Below are 15,227 nucleotides of genomic sequence, written 5' to 3' on the forward strand. Positions count from 1 at the left end.
AGGGACTCCATTTACAAGAGGTGGCAGCACAGTTAGCTATTTGAGTGCTTAGCTGTGACATCAGATTAATATTCTCTTGCTACTGAAATTCTTAAATACAACCTGAAAGGAGGATTTATGGTCATTATCTTATAGGACCAAATATTCTCAAATTCTGTTAGGTTTTTAAATTACTTTTACTATTTCTTGAGGTCAAACCCTTTGAGGCAGATCAATCTCTCACCTGTTTAGACTACAGCTATAAGCCAACTTTATGGGACCTTTTATTAGAAAAGTCATTTTATGTAGGGCAGAACAACAGATCCATAGATAGATTCTGTATACTTTGCAGTTCTTTGCCTTTCTTCCAGATGAAGAAGCTTACAGAAGCAGAACAGATGGTTACCTTAACCCAGCTGGTGTACCAAATACTCATTTAGCACTTTTGGCCACAGGGAGGGTTCCGATAACAGAAAGCTTGGGCGGAAGTCTGGTGGACAAAATGTGTCTTACTATACTAGCAAACAAATCCCACTGATGAAATATTCTCTTAGAAAATCAGAGAATTTAAGCACCAAAAATAGTCTTCAACAAAAAAATACATAGAAAATAGCAAAAGATGTTATGGCATACATTGTTGTTATTGTTTGTTTAACTGAAAGAGGGGAGATTTCAATTAGATATTAGGAAAGAATTTTTACTCAGAGGGAGGTGAGGCACTGGCACAGGCTGCCCAGAGAGGTTGTGGATGCCCCATCTTTGGAGGCACTCAAGGCCAGATTGGATGGAGCACTGGGCAGCCTGATCTAATGGTGTCAACCCTGCCCATGGCAAGGGGGTTAGAACTGGATGATCTTTAGGGTCCCTTCCAGCCAAAGCCATTCTATGATTCTATGAAAAAATATGTCTGGAACATCATTAGTGTGTAAAATAATCTGTATTCGACATAGTTGTAATTAAATAAAACTACATCTGCAAACAAAACAATATTTTTATATCACATTAAGCTTCTAAATTTATTGTAAACTACCTAAGGTAATAGACTCTAGAAAGATGTATTATGACCTCCAGTGACCACTAATCACAAAGGACATTTGGAAATTTGACATTTTTACTTATGTTTCTATTTTTCCTAGGAAGCTCAGACACTGATGCTTTGTTTTAGCAACATGAGACATGTTATTCTGCAATATTCTTTATAGTTTTACAAAACAATATTTTTTAAAAACTATAGCTGCATTTTGGTGCAATATGTAAGATTAAGGACATAGTCATCTTATGCTAGTATGCTTTTACTCCTGCTACTTAGAGGACATATTCCGATCATATCTGCTGTTGCTTATAAATAATTGTTTCAAAATCTGCATTGCATTTGCTCTGACAATTCAAGTGTCTAATGCGGGTCCTTGCTTCACTGGTTTGAAAGCTAGATATGTCTAACCAATTAACACAGACAGACTAATTTTTATGAAAACTGAAAAATCAGATACCCACCTGAGGTAAAACACACTAATTTTCTTTCTGTGACTATTTAGTTTCTACAAGTTTCACTCTTATCCTGACATCAGCTGGTTTCCAGCTACGCTACGGCAACAAAAAGAAGTTCCTTCTTCTGTAATGAGAGTTTATATTCTCCTTCCAGTACTTTGCCCCCATCAACAATTACTAGGAATGTGGATGAAAATGTTTACCCATTTACAACTACAAAGCTTATTAAAATGTGTTTTATAGGAGAATTCATGGTAAAATAGCAAATGGGAATACTGTAAATGCTGGAAAGTGTCTTCTCCACTTCTGAGCTTTGTTTCTCCTGTGAAATACTCGGTGAAGAGCAGATTACAGCCATCGCTAATTACTTCAGAGGAAGAGAAAGCTGGTCATTAGCTGAAGATACATTCCTAGCCAAGGATAACATTCTTTGTTTTACTATACAAAGGTGTCTCTTCAGTTGGTTGGTTTGGGCTTTTTGTTTGTTTTTTTTTTTTAATTTTGATTGGTTGTTTTTTAATGCAAGACGTGTGCACTGACAGTGAACATCATTTAAGCTGAAATCCCTGGGCAGATGCTGCATCCGTGGCTAAGTCATTTGGAGAAACCTATGTATCAACAGGAGTCGATAATCCCAGAACCCAGTCAAGCACACTGATGTTTTCTGTCCTTTCTCTCTACCAGGTCCTGGACTGGCATTTCTAGCTTATCCAGAAGCAGTGACACAGTTACCAATTTCTCCTTTGTGGGCAATACTCTTCTTCTCCATGTTGCTTATGCTCGGAATTGACAGTCAGGTAAAATGGGTGTAAAAATTATTAACATAGCGAAGATGAGTTTTCCACAACTGTATGGTACAATGTTGGCTTTGCTCTGTGCTTTCTGCGTTGTCAGCTGTTATTGGTGCATTGTTTCTGGTATAATCAGATAAACAGTAGGAGATGCTAAGGAGGGAAAGAGTTGGAGGAGCCTTTCATTTTTCACGAACTGTTGGAATTGTATGCCAAATGTGCAGACAATTTATTCTGCAGACAAAGGAACTTCATGTGGAATCTTAATCACTGAATCACAACATTAAAATACTTTTGAGTTGTTAATGAACTTGGGAATCATTGGGCTATTTTTACAAGATTTAAATAGCAGAAGTGTTTCTGAAAGGTGACTTCATGCCCTATGATTTGTAAGACCTGTAACTATTGGTTAAATTCTGATTGCACTGTTGAAAATTAATAAAACACATTTATTTTGAATATAGAAAAAAAAAATACTTGGAGGACCACATCCTCAGCAAAAATCTTACCATCACATTGAGTTTTCTGGAGCTGCAGAAAGTATTTGATTTATAACATTTTAGAATCAATCTTATGTCTTTAGTCTTCACCCTGAAGCATTAATCTGATCTTTTTTTTTTTTTGAGTCAATTTGCTTTCATATATGTAAGTAAATCATGGAAGAATTCTAAGTTTTTGATGGATCTGTGGACCAAAGCCATCAACTGCAGGCTTCCATCATAAGAAAGAGCACTTTATCTTGTTAAGCACATGCTATAGGTCATACTTTCGAATGTTGAGTGTTTTTCAAGCTGGAAATCTTTTTGCGTAAATCTTTTCAGACAGAAACAAGGATATTCAGAAGCACTGCTTCTTCTGAAGTCAAATGAATTTTCCTTTGTCATTTAATGGATGCAGCCTTAGGCCAGTGATGAGTGGTATTAAAAACTCCTCCCCTAAACCCAATCCTGCAGTTGCAATGCATCACATTGTATTTTATTTCTAAATTTATTTGCAGTTCTGCACTGTCGAAGGATTCATAACCGCTTTGGTGGATGAATTTCCAAAGTTATTGCGCAATCGACGAGAAATCTTCATTGCTGTTGTGTGTATTGTTTCCTATCTGATAGGGCTGTCCAACATTACTCAGGTATGTTCAGCAGAAGAGTGTGATGTTATGTCTGCTGTACCACGTCTGCTTTATTTCCCCCGTCCACCATCCCCGCCCAGAATCACTGCAAACCACTGAAGTAGCCGGGATCTATCACCTACACTCTTTAAAGGCTTGAGGAAGAAGACATCAGCTTACAGGTGTACAATCTCTATATGCCACGGATGTAGTGAGGCCTGCTGAACAGTTCAGGTGACAAGAAAATACATATATCCCCAATCCCTCTTATGGTCCAAGAAGTGGTAACTAGAGATGTTCTCCATTGCTTCCTGTGATCTAGTAGATTGCAGACAGGTTCAGGGAAATGACTGAATTATCGAACAAAAAGGAGTCAAGTGAAATCAAACCAGTTAATTGAATTCTAGCTCAAATCTAATTTTTGTCAGTATTGACCTCATGTGTTAGAAGACTTTAAGCTGTTAACATCAATTAATTCACATCCTAACCTATTCTCCACTGTTGGTTTTTAGCTTGCATTTTAATCCGTCTTGAGATCGGAGTCCTTAATACTTATTCTAACACTTCCTTCTTGTGTGTTTTAGGGTGGAATCTATGTGTTTAAGCTTTTTGACTACTACTCTGCCAGCGGGATGAGTCTCTTGTTCCTTGTATTCTTTGAGTGCATCTCCATATCTTGGTGCTATGGTAAACAAGTTTTTTTTTGTGGTTTGTTTTTTTTTTCCCCACATTTGAGGCTGGAATTGAAACTGGCCTTGTTTCATATGCATGTAACTCTGCTGAGGACTCCAGGGCGGCTGGTGTGAGGTACCCCCACCTCTTTAAAACACCCTGTGGATCAGCCTCAAAGTGATTAGATGCTAGGTGTTTCAGGAACACTAAATGACATCTCTCTCTTTTTCTTTTTTTTTTTTTTCTTTCCCTCTCACAATGTAATGACTGAGGTCTCTTGTACCTTGTAATGTTTCTTTTCCAGAAATGACTCTGTTACTTTAGGATCTTGCAGGGAGAGCTAGGCTCCTCAGTCAATTCTGTCTTGCATAATTGCTCTGAAATATTCAGAAGTCTGGGCTGACAAGCTCTGTGTATAAAGATGAAGAAATATAAATAATATTCTTTCCATAGTATTTCTATGTTAATTTTGGCATTAATAATGTGATAGCTAGTCCAAGGACCGTGGTTACTAAGGAATGTTAGGTTATATTACAAAATTGATTCAGAGCTAGGTAACTGGAGACTTTCTGCTGTCTTTAAGTGGCCTTAGAGGAGGAAACAGCTTTTATAAACAGCCTATAAATTCTACAAATGTGAATGGAAAATGCACCAGCCAAGTAATAAAGGAATCTAATAGGAAGTTATAAATAATGCAGTGGATGTACCTTTTGGAAGAGGATGGAGAGTTAGCAGATAACAGCAGCAACAGAAAGGCTACTCTTTGATTTCGTATGGAGTTCTGCATGTACATGGTGTGCATACACTCTACAGAGCAAAGCCTGAGCTGTTGGCTAAGGGTGGTATGGATTGTTATATTTTAAATTTATTTTGTAAAATATCATTCTAAATATCTCTTTCTTCTAAGACCAGTTTATTCCATTTACGTTTCAGATGTACAGACTTCCTCTGTCTTTGCAGGGGAACAGTTTTGCCGGTAGTAGGTTAATTAATTATGGTGTGGAAAAATGAGGAAAAAAGTGGCTCTGGTTCTTCTGAGTTTGCACATTTATTTCCCATTCAAGTAGGTGAAATGTTATGTTGGTTGGGGTCTGTATAGAGCTTCCAAATATACTTCTTCATTTGTGACAGTCTCTCAAAAGCACTGAGCTTTCGATTGAATCAGTTCCGTGATATGTTTCTATATTGTTTCTTATTTTTATATTTAGGTGTTAATAGATTTTATGACAACATCCAAGAGATGGTGGGATACAGACCCTGCATCTGGTGGAAACTCTGCTGGTCATTTTTTACTCCAATCATTGTGGCAGTAAGAAACAAACTTTTATTAAATGATTTAAGAGAGATAAATAAGGTGGACTATGTGCTACACTATTGTCATTTCCATCCCCATAGTTTCATACTAAACCTGACCTCATCCTCTATTTAAGGATGTGAGCAATTCCACTGAAGGCAATATGCAAAACTCAGTGTCTTTAGAAGAAGCCTGTGCCCTAAGAAAAGAAACGTTGCACCATTTCAAGATATGTATTAGTCCTCTGGAAATGCTTATTAGTCAAAAGCACAGTTCATTGGCACAGATGTAAGGAATAAATTTTGACCATTTCTTGTATTCTTAAGTAAAATTTGCCCATCTTTGTAAATTCTCCATATACACAAAAAAAGCCATATAATGTAATCTGGATTCCTTCTGAAGGGCTATTCAGGTAACAGATTGCATTTATAAACTGATGTTCTTCCTTCATGGGATTCTGTGGAATATATTACCCAATTTATAAGGCATTTCTACTGTTTTTTTCTGTCCAACCTTGCAAGGATTTTGTGCATTGGAAACCACAGAACAGCCTTTTACTGATTCTAAGCTTTGTCCATTTAATCCCATTCAGTGTCTTTTGGAAATAATAAGTATAGAAATGTAAGCTTAATACACAGACTTAGTAAGCCCAAATGCAATTTAAAAATGTTTTCAAGTATACGTGACACAATACTTCTCACTCACTGATATTTCCTTGATATTCTCATGCAGGTAGCTAAAGACCATAGTTAAACAAACAGCACTAAAGAGGCACAACAAGGCTTTTATACTGAGGGTTCTTTGGTTCGTCTCTGCTCGAATGAAGAAGGTTTTCATTTTTCTGAAAACAATAAAGAGTACCTTTTGTTTATTAGTGGATGAGCAATACTTTGCATAAAACCTGTCAAATTTCTCCTGTCCTGTAACGTCTTCAACGTAATTCGTTGTCCTGTGCAAGATCACAGGTGGTGATAATGTGCTAATAAGTTCTGCCAGTCTGTATTCTTCTCTCTGGGAAAATGTTCTGCACAAGGCCTGAACCTGGGATCAGAAAGAGCTTATTTCTTTCCTGATTCAGTTTATCAGGTTTTCCCTGATGTGGGCTACTTTAGACACTTAGTACAGGCCGAGACAGAAATCTGCCTCGGGAACCTGAAGTTAAAAGTATCATGTTTTCAGATCAGTTGTTTGAAAACCATAAAAAAAGCACCCCACGAGTGCTGCAGTTCAGCGGTACCACATACGCATTTATGCAGATATCACTGGCAAAGTAGTTCCCAGAACCCCCATCTTTCCCAGTAGCCCTCTTCTCTCTGATTTTGGGCAGGTTGTCTAAGGACTGTAGTAATACCAGTGGATTCCTATTACCAGCATGCCTGAATAGTCTGAGATGCGGGTTATGTGTGTAAAAATATAGTGTTAACTTGAGGCACTAAGATTAAATTTGATAAGAAGCTGCCTTGTAAACTATTTCCCAATCTCTTGTTATTGAAAAAAATCAAAGTGGTTTTTTTTTTTTATTTCATAAGAGAAATTGTTTATACAGACCAATCTGTGGCCACTTACTGAACCGTAGGTTCTATTCTGTCTGACCTCATTTTCTGGCTTTGCTTGGAGGATCTAAACAATTCCGAAGCCTCTCTCGAGAGGCCAAACACTCTTAAATATTAGAGAGGTCAGATACTAGAGAGCAAGGCTTTAAAAAAACCTTTTTAATACAGGAGTCCATTGCTGACCAGTGCAATAGGGCTGTACTGCAACAATAAGAAACTTAGTAGAAACCAAAAACATAGTAGTTGCAAAATTACAATTCAAATATTTGCAAACTTGAGAATAAGCAAGCAGGGAATCAGTCAGTTGCACCATGCTGACATCTGCCTGTTTTTTGCAATGTCCATCTGGAAGACTGATCTGCAGGCTACAAGTTAGTTGCCCGCTGCCCTATAACCAGGGAGCAAAGGGGCTCTTTTCTCTGTGCCTGGATGTAGAAGCAAGTCGATCCAGAAAAACTTTTGAACATAAAATACTCTGGAAATCTCATACAAATCTTCTCCCTCCCTCCCACTTCCCCACTCTATTTTGCAGGGAGTATTTATCTTCAGTGCTGTCCAAATGACTCCTCTCACAATGGGAAGTTATGTTTTCCCAAAATGGGGCCAAGGGGTTGGCTGGTTCATGGCTTTGTCTTCTATGGTGCTGATACCAGGCTATATGGCATATATGTTTCTTACCCTGAAAGGCTCCTTGAAACAGGTCAGTATCTCTTTCCTGTCTGCATGATTGAGTCTTGTAAAACCTGTGCACACTGACAAAAGGAGATGACATTTCCCATGTGACAGAGGCTTCTTATGGCTTAAACCCATTTTAAGATCCTCAGGGAAATGCTGCTGACAGTGTGAAATGCTAATAGGGTTACTGACCAGTACACTGTTTAACTGTCAATTGTCCTCAATTTTTTGAAGTGTGTGCATCCTTAGTTTTCTCTCTCCAGGCAATAGTCTCATTCTGTGTATAAGAGACACTTCAGCAGTTGAAACACACAACTCTGTCCTCCATGACTATGTGTCAAAATGATTTTGTCAGAATTTCTGGAATATTCTAAAATCAGCTGACAGAGCCATCCTTGCAAAGAGACAGATGATCATAAGCAGAATTGATGGGTAATGGCTCGTGAGTTGCCATTACCTTAGCAATGCTTCAGAGATTTCTGCAAAATTTTTTCTGTTATTATTAACATATGCTTTTTCTTACTCCTACTTTTTCAATATCTTTATCTTGGTCTTACGGAAACATTTGTGTGCAAAGGGAGAATTGTTGCCCTTATTTCAATAATTCCTTCCCTGCCAGAGTTGTAAAAGACCACAGTAAAAGTTCCTTAGTTCAGTCTTCCTGTAGATTAAGGTTCCATTTTTGAAAGCATTTGAATGATTTTCAGATTTTGAAAGCAATGACAAATGTTTTCACCAGCAGAACAAGGCAGGTGATTGTTCCCTTCTATTCTGTCCTTGAGGCCCTATCTGGAGTACTGCATCCACACCTGGGGCCCCCAACACAAAAAGGATTCAAAGCTGTTGGAGCAGGTCCAGAGGAGGGCCGTGAAGATGATCAGAGGGCTGAAGCACCTCCGCTGTGAAGACAGGCTGAGGGAGCTGGGCTTGTTCAGCCTGGGGAAGAGAAGGCTCCAGGGAGACCTCAGTGTGGCCTTCCAGTACCTGAAGGGAGCTTATAAGCAGGAACAGGAGTGAATTTTTACGCAGTCTTATAGTGATAGGACAAGGAGGAATGGCTTTAAACTGAAAGAAGGGTAAATTTAGGTTAGACATTAGGAAGAAATTCTTTACTCAGAGGGTGGTGAGGCACTGGATCAGGTTGCCCAAAGAGATTGTCGATGCCCCATTCCTGGAAGCGTTCAAGGCCAGGCTGGATGGGGCCCTGGGCAGTTTGATCTAGTGGTTGGTAACCTGCCCATGGCAGAAGAATTGGAGTTTGATCTTTATGTTTCCCTTCCAACCTAAGTCATTCTATGAGTCTGTGATTCTATGATCATTAGATAATAGGAGACATGGCACTCACAGGCTTTGACATTCAAAACCGGACTCCTTTTCTTGGTACAGGTATGAGCTAGGCAGATGAGCTTCATGACTGGAGAACACAAAAGGACTAGGAGAGACCAAACAGAAATAAGAAGATCTTAAATACAAGGCTACCTAACCTTTTGTATCCTTAGAGGTAGTAGAAGGTGCAACCAATTCTCTCTCGTCCTTTCTGACCTGTGGAGAGAGTCACCATCACTTCTTTGAGAACCACCTTTGGGTCCATGCTGCCCACTGCAAACTTTTAGTCTTCACTGTTTAACCTGTGCACTTGCAACTGAGTCTTGCCTCTCCTACTCCATACTGCAGTCTCTCTTCTTTCCCCTGGGCATACCCAGTTGAATGTGCATGTGGCATATACCATTTTACATGTGGTCTTTCAACTCCTACTGTCATGTCTCCTACAGAATACAGTTCAAACTGCTCAAAAATAGTTACAGACTGACTAAGCTTTATGCCATTCCTCACCCTGCTCCATGTTTCTCTGCTTTCTGCATAGGAACAAGACTAAGATTATTTGGTTTTGCTCCTATTCCAGTACACTCGTGCAGCAAAGGGCTTTTACAAGTTTGTGTTCGAATCTCAGTACATGAGCCATTTAACAACAACCTTTCCTAACATAAGTACATTTTCTTATTGGACTGGAGTGGGCTATTCTGTGACTCAGTATCAACAGTATTTTCAACAGTGTTTTCAATATATGAGATTTCTTTGTTGGGACCTTGGGAGATGGACAGAATTTTTTCATTTTAGCTCCAATTCATAGGCAGAAGTGTTTAGGATTGTCGAAAAAGAAAAAGCTTAGAAGCAGATTTTTGACTGCCTCACGTTTTTTGTTGTTCTTTAAACAGCGCATCCAAGTAATGATTCAGCCAAGTGAAGACATCAGTCATCCTGAAAATGGGCCAGATCAGGCACAACAGAGCAACTCTGCAAACAAAGAAGCCTACATCTAAACTTCTGTATTACAAAAGTACAAATACTACTCCAGAAAAACAAAAAATATGGTTGAACATGACCACAAATTTAAGTCTGAGAATATAATTACCTACCTCTAGTGGCAAAAAAAAAAAAAGAAAAAAGAAAAAAAAAGAAAAAAAGATAAAAGGTCACCTCCATTATAAGGGAATCGCCATAGGTATGATCCAAGCATTGTGCGAGCTCAGATGTTGACAGTATTTTGTGTTCTCTGGCAATCCACAGACTGTTAATGTTTTTATCCTTTCGGAACAATAGTTGCATATCTTGGAATTTGTAAATTGATGTGCAAGACCTTTTTAATCTACCTTTTAGCACAACTATTTGAAGTTTTGTGCTACTGATTTTTAGTAGTTTATCAATACTTCTTACCACTGAATCCCAAGACTGTTATTTCTGACTTTGCAGGAGTAAAATTAAGTTTGGAATTGTTTTGTACAAAAGAATGAAGTATTTTGTAACCAAGTGATTTCCAGTGAAAAAGCCTGCCCTTAAAATTTGTTCTTGTCAAGGCTGTTTGAGCGGGGAGAGACTTCTTTGAATTAACTGAGAGTCACAGTAGGCATAGCCTTTATAAACATTCCTACTACAAATGAAGTTATTATATGGCTGTTTGTAGTAACACAGCATAGCATGGCTATAAACACTACCTGTACTTAACCTTTCAGGATAATTTTCACATAAGATTGCAAATTTCTTTTAAAAGCATATACTATATCTTATAAAAAGAACTCATCTCTGTGAATCAACACTACATGAATCACAGATGTAGAGGCAAAAATGTGATTTCTAACTTTTTTTCTAGGAAAATGAGAAGTAATATCCAATTCTTAAGAGCTCTTAAATATTCCCAGAAAAGAAAAAAAAAGCAATACAGGGTATTTGCAATTCAAGCTCAGAGTACTTGAGCTTTTGTTATGCTGTTATTATTAAGCTATTATTGCATTGCCACCAAAATAGAAACCAAAACAATGGCTTAAAGATTGAAGCTTATCCTTGTAATTCTAATTTAGGGTTTAATTTCACAACTGTTCTTTTTAATCCATTAAAGGACTTTAACAGTTTCAAATAAGCAAATTATAAAATATGAATCATTAGCACTTTGAAAACAGTTTTATTTTTATTTACATATTGTTCGTGGTGATGAAGGCAGGAGGGAAAGCTATTTCAGTAATATAAAAATTTCCACTCTGGGCTCCATCTGCACTTGCCACGTAGCTAGAAATCCCATTCAGCTAATGGAAGTTTTTCGCTATGTGGAAAATGCAGTAGTTAGTCCTGTATGGCATTTCTTGTTTGGCAGCTATATGACAGACACAAAGGTTTATGGAAAATGCAGTATTTGATGTTTGATTGTAAATGACTGTGACAGAACTGTGCAATGAAACATGCTTTTCAGCAACTTTTTGTGCAACGTACAATGTTAGATAGCACAATTTATGTAGAACTACTACGTGAAAAACGTTAACTGTGAATGTTGGGTTTTTCGTTGTTTTTGTCTGAAGGTGACAAACATGTTCTTGCAATAAGGTATTATTCTCAGAATGTCAAGCACATTATTGTAGAAATAATATATATATAATACACATGTATTTCAAACTACATCATAAAATCTCAGAGTATGTTCGGTAGATTCTAATCTGTTTCATACATAGATCAATTGTAAAATATTATGAGATCTAAGCTACATCCTAAATGGCTATAGCTGAAATGCAAAAGTCCTGTAAGTCTTTGGGATTTAGAGGAAAAGCGTACGTCCTACACACACATCCTACATGATACATACACATTATAATTGTGAATTTCATTAGACTAAGGATAAAAATTCCAACTTTATCGTTTAATGTAATCAAGTCCCATGTTGTTCTAAGAAAAATGCAGTATTTAATGTTTGATTGTAAACAATTATGACAGATGTTTGACAGACCTGCTCTCTAGCAAAAAGCTGTACAAACGTACCACATAGCACAAAATAGTGTTGTAGAACTCCTGTGTGTAAACTGTGAATAGCTGTATCCTTTTTGTAGTACTTGCCCTGAAGAAAAGATTATTGTATGATCATATATGCTTTTTGCAATAAGGAGTTATCTGAACACCAAGCAAATCTATCTCTATATAAAAATATATATGTAATATATACATATTCAAAAATATATACAGAGCCTGTTTAAAAGAGTACAGTATTATTTAGTAAATTGCAACCTGTTCTATGGACCAAATGTAAAATATTTATAAATTAAGATGCATTTTAAATGTCTATAAATGGTGTCATAATTAAAGCACGATTGTTATGTAAGTTTCCAAGAGTTTAGAGGAAAAAGAATAAAGGTTATATTATACATTAAATTCAGAATTATGCAATCTTTCATTGGACAAAATGAACAAGTATTAAATTATTTTCTGTGAGGTAAGTTCTAAATGTTTTGGTTATTATTTTTAAATATCAAAGGGCTGTATCACACTTCTGACGTTTATATTTGATCCATTATGCTATTACTATAATTTAGTTTGTATGTGCATGTATTATACAGTAAGCTGAAAAGGTGACAGTGTTCCTGGTTACAGTAAACATGGTCTGTAGCAGAAGAGCAAGCAACATGATATTTATCTCAGAGTTGTGTCTCTGTTTCTCTCATATTCACTGGGCTCTAACTGAAAAGGGATACTCCATAATTTATTACTGTACAATTTGAAAACAAAACCAAAACAAATGCAGAGGTCCTTTTACCAACTCCTCCAACAAGAAGTTGACTTTGAAACTTAATCAGTTTTGCCTTTTAGTCTGGAAGATCTGAGTCCATGTTGAAATGTGTTAAATTCCCTGTGGTAGGTAGGAATTGCAGCTATTTTTTTACTTCCTGATGAATTAAGACCTAAGGTCTAGGTGTCTAGATCCACACATATTATTCCAACAAGCAACAAGGAAAAAAACCTTGACATTTTCATTTTTCTGAGAAATCTACCATTTGCAAAACTTCTGATAACAGTCTATAAGCATACGCAGTGCAACCTGTCTTGCTGTCATAACAAGACTAAGTTGGATGTTCCACAGGAAAAGCAGAAGACTGAGAAGGGCAGGAAGGAGAGGAACAGGGGCAACTGGCATAGACAAATCTCCAGACTGGAGGCACTGCTAGCCAGAGAAACAAAAGCGGCTGAAATACTAAAAGTAAAAGCTATGTGGTGCAACTAGATAATTAACTCATCAGACTCAAGCTTTAAGAATGATCTGTTTATGATGACAATTCCTACAAGCAGAATGGTAGCTGATGTATTTCAGACTGGTGGAGAACCTGCTCAACCGTGGCACTGGAGGAAATGTAATATTTAGCGGAGCACTCTGCAGTGCTTTGACTTTATTGCACAGCAGGCCAACTGACAGCATGCTGGGCTGGGGGATCTTGCAGAACACCTGCATCTATCTGCTCTTGCCACTGCCTTTCCCACTGAGAGGAGGACTGCTGAGTGCTTAACACCCATGCCCACATCCATTCCTGCCCATGACAGCTGCCACAGTGAAGAACTTCGGAGCTGCACGCTACAGCTTCACCAGGACGACACATGAGGTGGGACCACAAAATAAACATCCCCTCTCCTCACAAAAAGGCTTTTCTTCATCTGCTTTTGTAGAACTCAGATGTTTTTGATTCATAAAGACACAGTCTTCAGTTAATAGTGCTGCCTGGCATCCTGCTTCTTTAACACTCCTGTAGGAAGATGGCAGACCAGGACATCTGAGCAGGCACAGTAAAAAGACCCGATTTTAAATAAACCTTCACCAGGTACCTTTCTGCTGAGACACTGGGGTAAGAGCTGCAGCACCTGAAGTCACTGATTTCTAACCCTCTACTGAAGCAAAGCTGAAACCAACAGGCTGGTGAAACTGTGGTCTTAACAGCTATAAAGCTGTTGCTACAAAAGCCATTTTTCTCTGTATTGGTTGACATCAACAGAGACAATGCCATGTGAGTTCCACAGCAGTTTGTCTTACATCTAGGTCTAACGTGATACCTCTGCTGAGGAGTTGAATGCGCCTGTGCTCTGAATTTAATTATCTAAGTAGAAAATTGGAGCAGGACGTCATGCTGGGAAAGAGTCTAAGCAATTTAGAGAACATGATTAGAATTGAAAATGCTTCTGATAGAAGCATCCAAAATCATAAACTTCAAATTCAAAGTGCTGCCCTTGGAAAGGAGCACTCAAACGTGCAAGTACAAGGGGAGGGCCAATCCTTGTTCTGCTTTTTAAAAAAGGTTGGGGAGGAAGGGCAGGAACATGTACGGCAGACCACAGATTTTTATTTCTGGAAATGGGGGAAGGAGCAACTTCAATGGTTTTGAAATACAAGGAAAAAATTAAACCATCTTTAAATTTATTTCATCAGCATTATGTGTTGTATTCATCATCTGCTGCTGTATTGTAAGAAAAAGGATGAGAGTTGCATTTGAGAGAAGGGGCTGCATTTAGTGCTGGGTGGTTGGCCAGATAGCAATGCAAGGGGCAGAACATAGCTGAGGAAAAGGAACCTAGTTGAAGGATATTGTGTTAGTGCTGTGATATTTCCATGCTCTCCCGGAGGAATTTTTTCTTGCCATGCTCAGAAATCCCAACAGCAATTCAACAAGAAGAATGCAAATAAGGTCACATCTTCCCTACAGGACTGCAGGATGCCCTGAGAGAAAGCCATGTCCTTGTTCGTCAGGAGTATTAGTTCAGCTACGTGTGCTTTTATTCTAAAATAACTCTATGTTGCTCTTGGGTTTTTTGTTTGTTTTAAGCCTGATTATTTCTGTTCTGTTCATCTCAGGCCAAAATAGAATTATTACAATTAACTATTAAAATTACACAACCCCACTGTTGGCTGGTTCTCAAGTGGGGAGGGCTGGGGGAGGCTGGCAGTGGGAGTTACAACCCAGAGGCAAGGCTAAGCATTCAGGTGCACACAGTCTTAGGCTTACCTTAGGCTTGTAAGCCTACCAAAACCACGTCATGGGCATCACTACATTTGGCAGCTGCCATCCAACCTGGCCAGGCACAGAAGAGGGTTGCACACAAACAGCTGGACTGTCACACCTTGGTCCCTTCCACTTTAGGAAAGGGTCACAGCAAAGAGAAGTCTGAAGTCCATTGGACAGCTACCTACAAAGAGACTCGATGAGGAAAGCAACGATGCAGGAGACTTACTCCCTAGGAATCTGAGCAGACCAACGCAGAGCTGTGTGTGTGCTGCAGGAGATGCCAACCAGCTGTAACTGCTACCGCAGTGTCCGTAAGTCTTCCAAACTACCACAAAGTAACCAGTTTTCTGCTCACTTGTCAGAACA

At 38.3% G+C, this 15,227-nt stretch overlaps 1 protein-coding gene across 1 annotated transcript in view; it reads left to right on the top strand.

The window, feature by feature from the left end:
• SLC6A1 (solute carrier family 6 member 1) overlaps window positions 1-12,249 on the top strand; it is a 60,840-nt gene extending 48,591 nt beyond the window's left edge. The window contains exons 10-15 of the mRNA XM_021409847.1: window positions 2,152-2,264; window positions 3,256-3,387; window positions 3,951-4,053; window positions 5,247-5,347; window positions 7,418-7,585; window positions 9,777-12,249. Of these exons, the coding sequence (XP_021265522.1) occupies window positions 2,152-2,264; window positions 3,256-3,387; window positions 3,951-4,053; window positions 5,247-5,347; window positions 7,418-7,585; window positions 9,777-9,881 (722 nt within the window). The 3' untranslated portion in view covers window positions 9,882-12,249. The remainder of the gene's footprint in view (window positions 1-2,151; window positions 2,265-3,255; window positions 3,388-3,950; window positions 4,054-5,246; window positions 5,348-7,417; window positions 7,586-9,776) is intronic.

The sequence above is a fragment of the Numida meleagris genome, chromosome 11, assembly GCF_002078875.1.
Source record: "Numida meleagris isolate 19003 breed g44 Domestic line chromosome 11, NumMel1.0, whole genome shotgun sequence".
Classification (NCBI taxonomy): Eukaryota; Metazoa; Chordata; class Aves; order Galliformes; family Numididae; genus Numida; species Numida meleagris.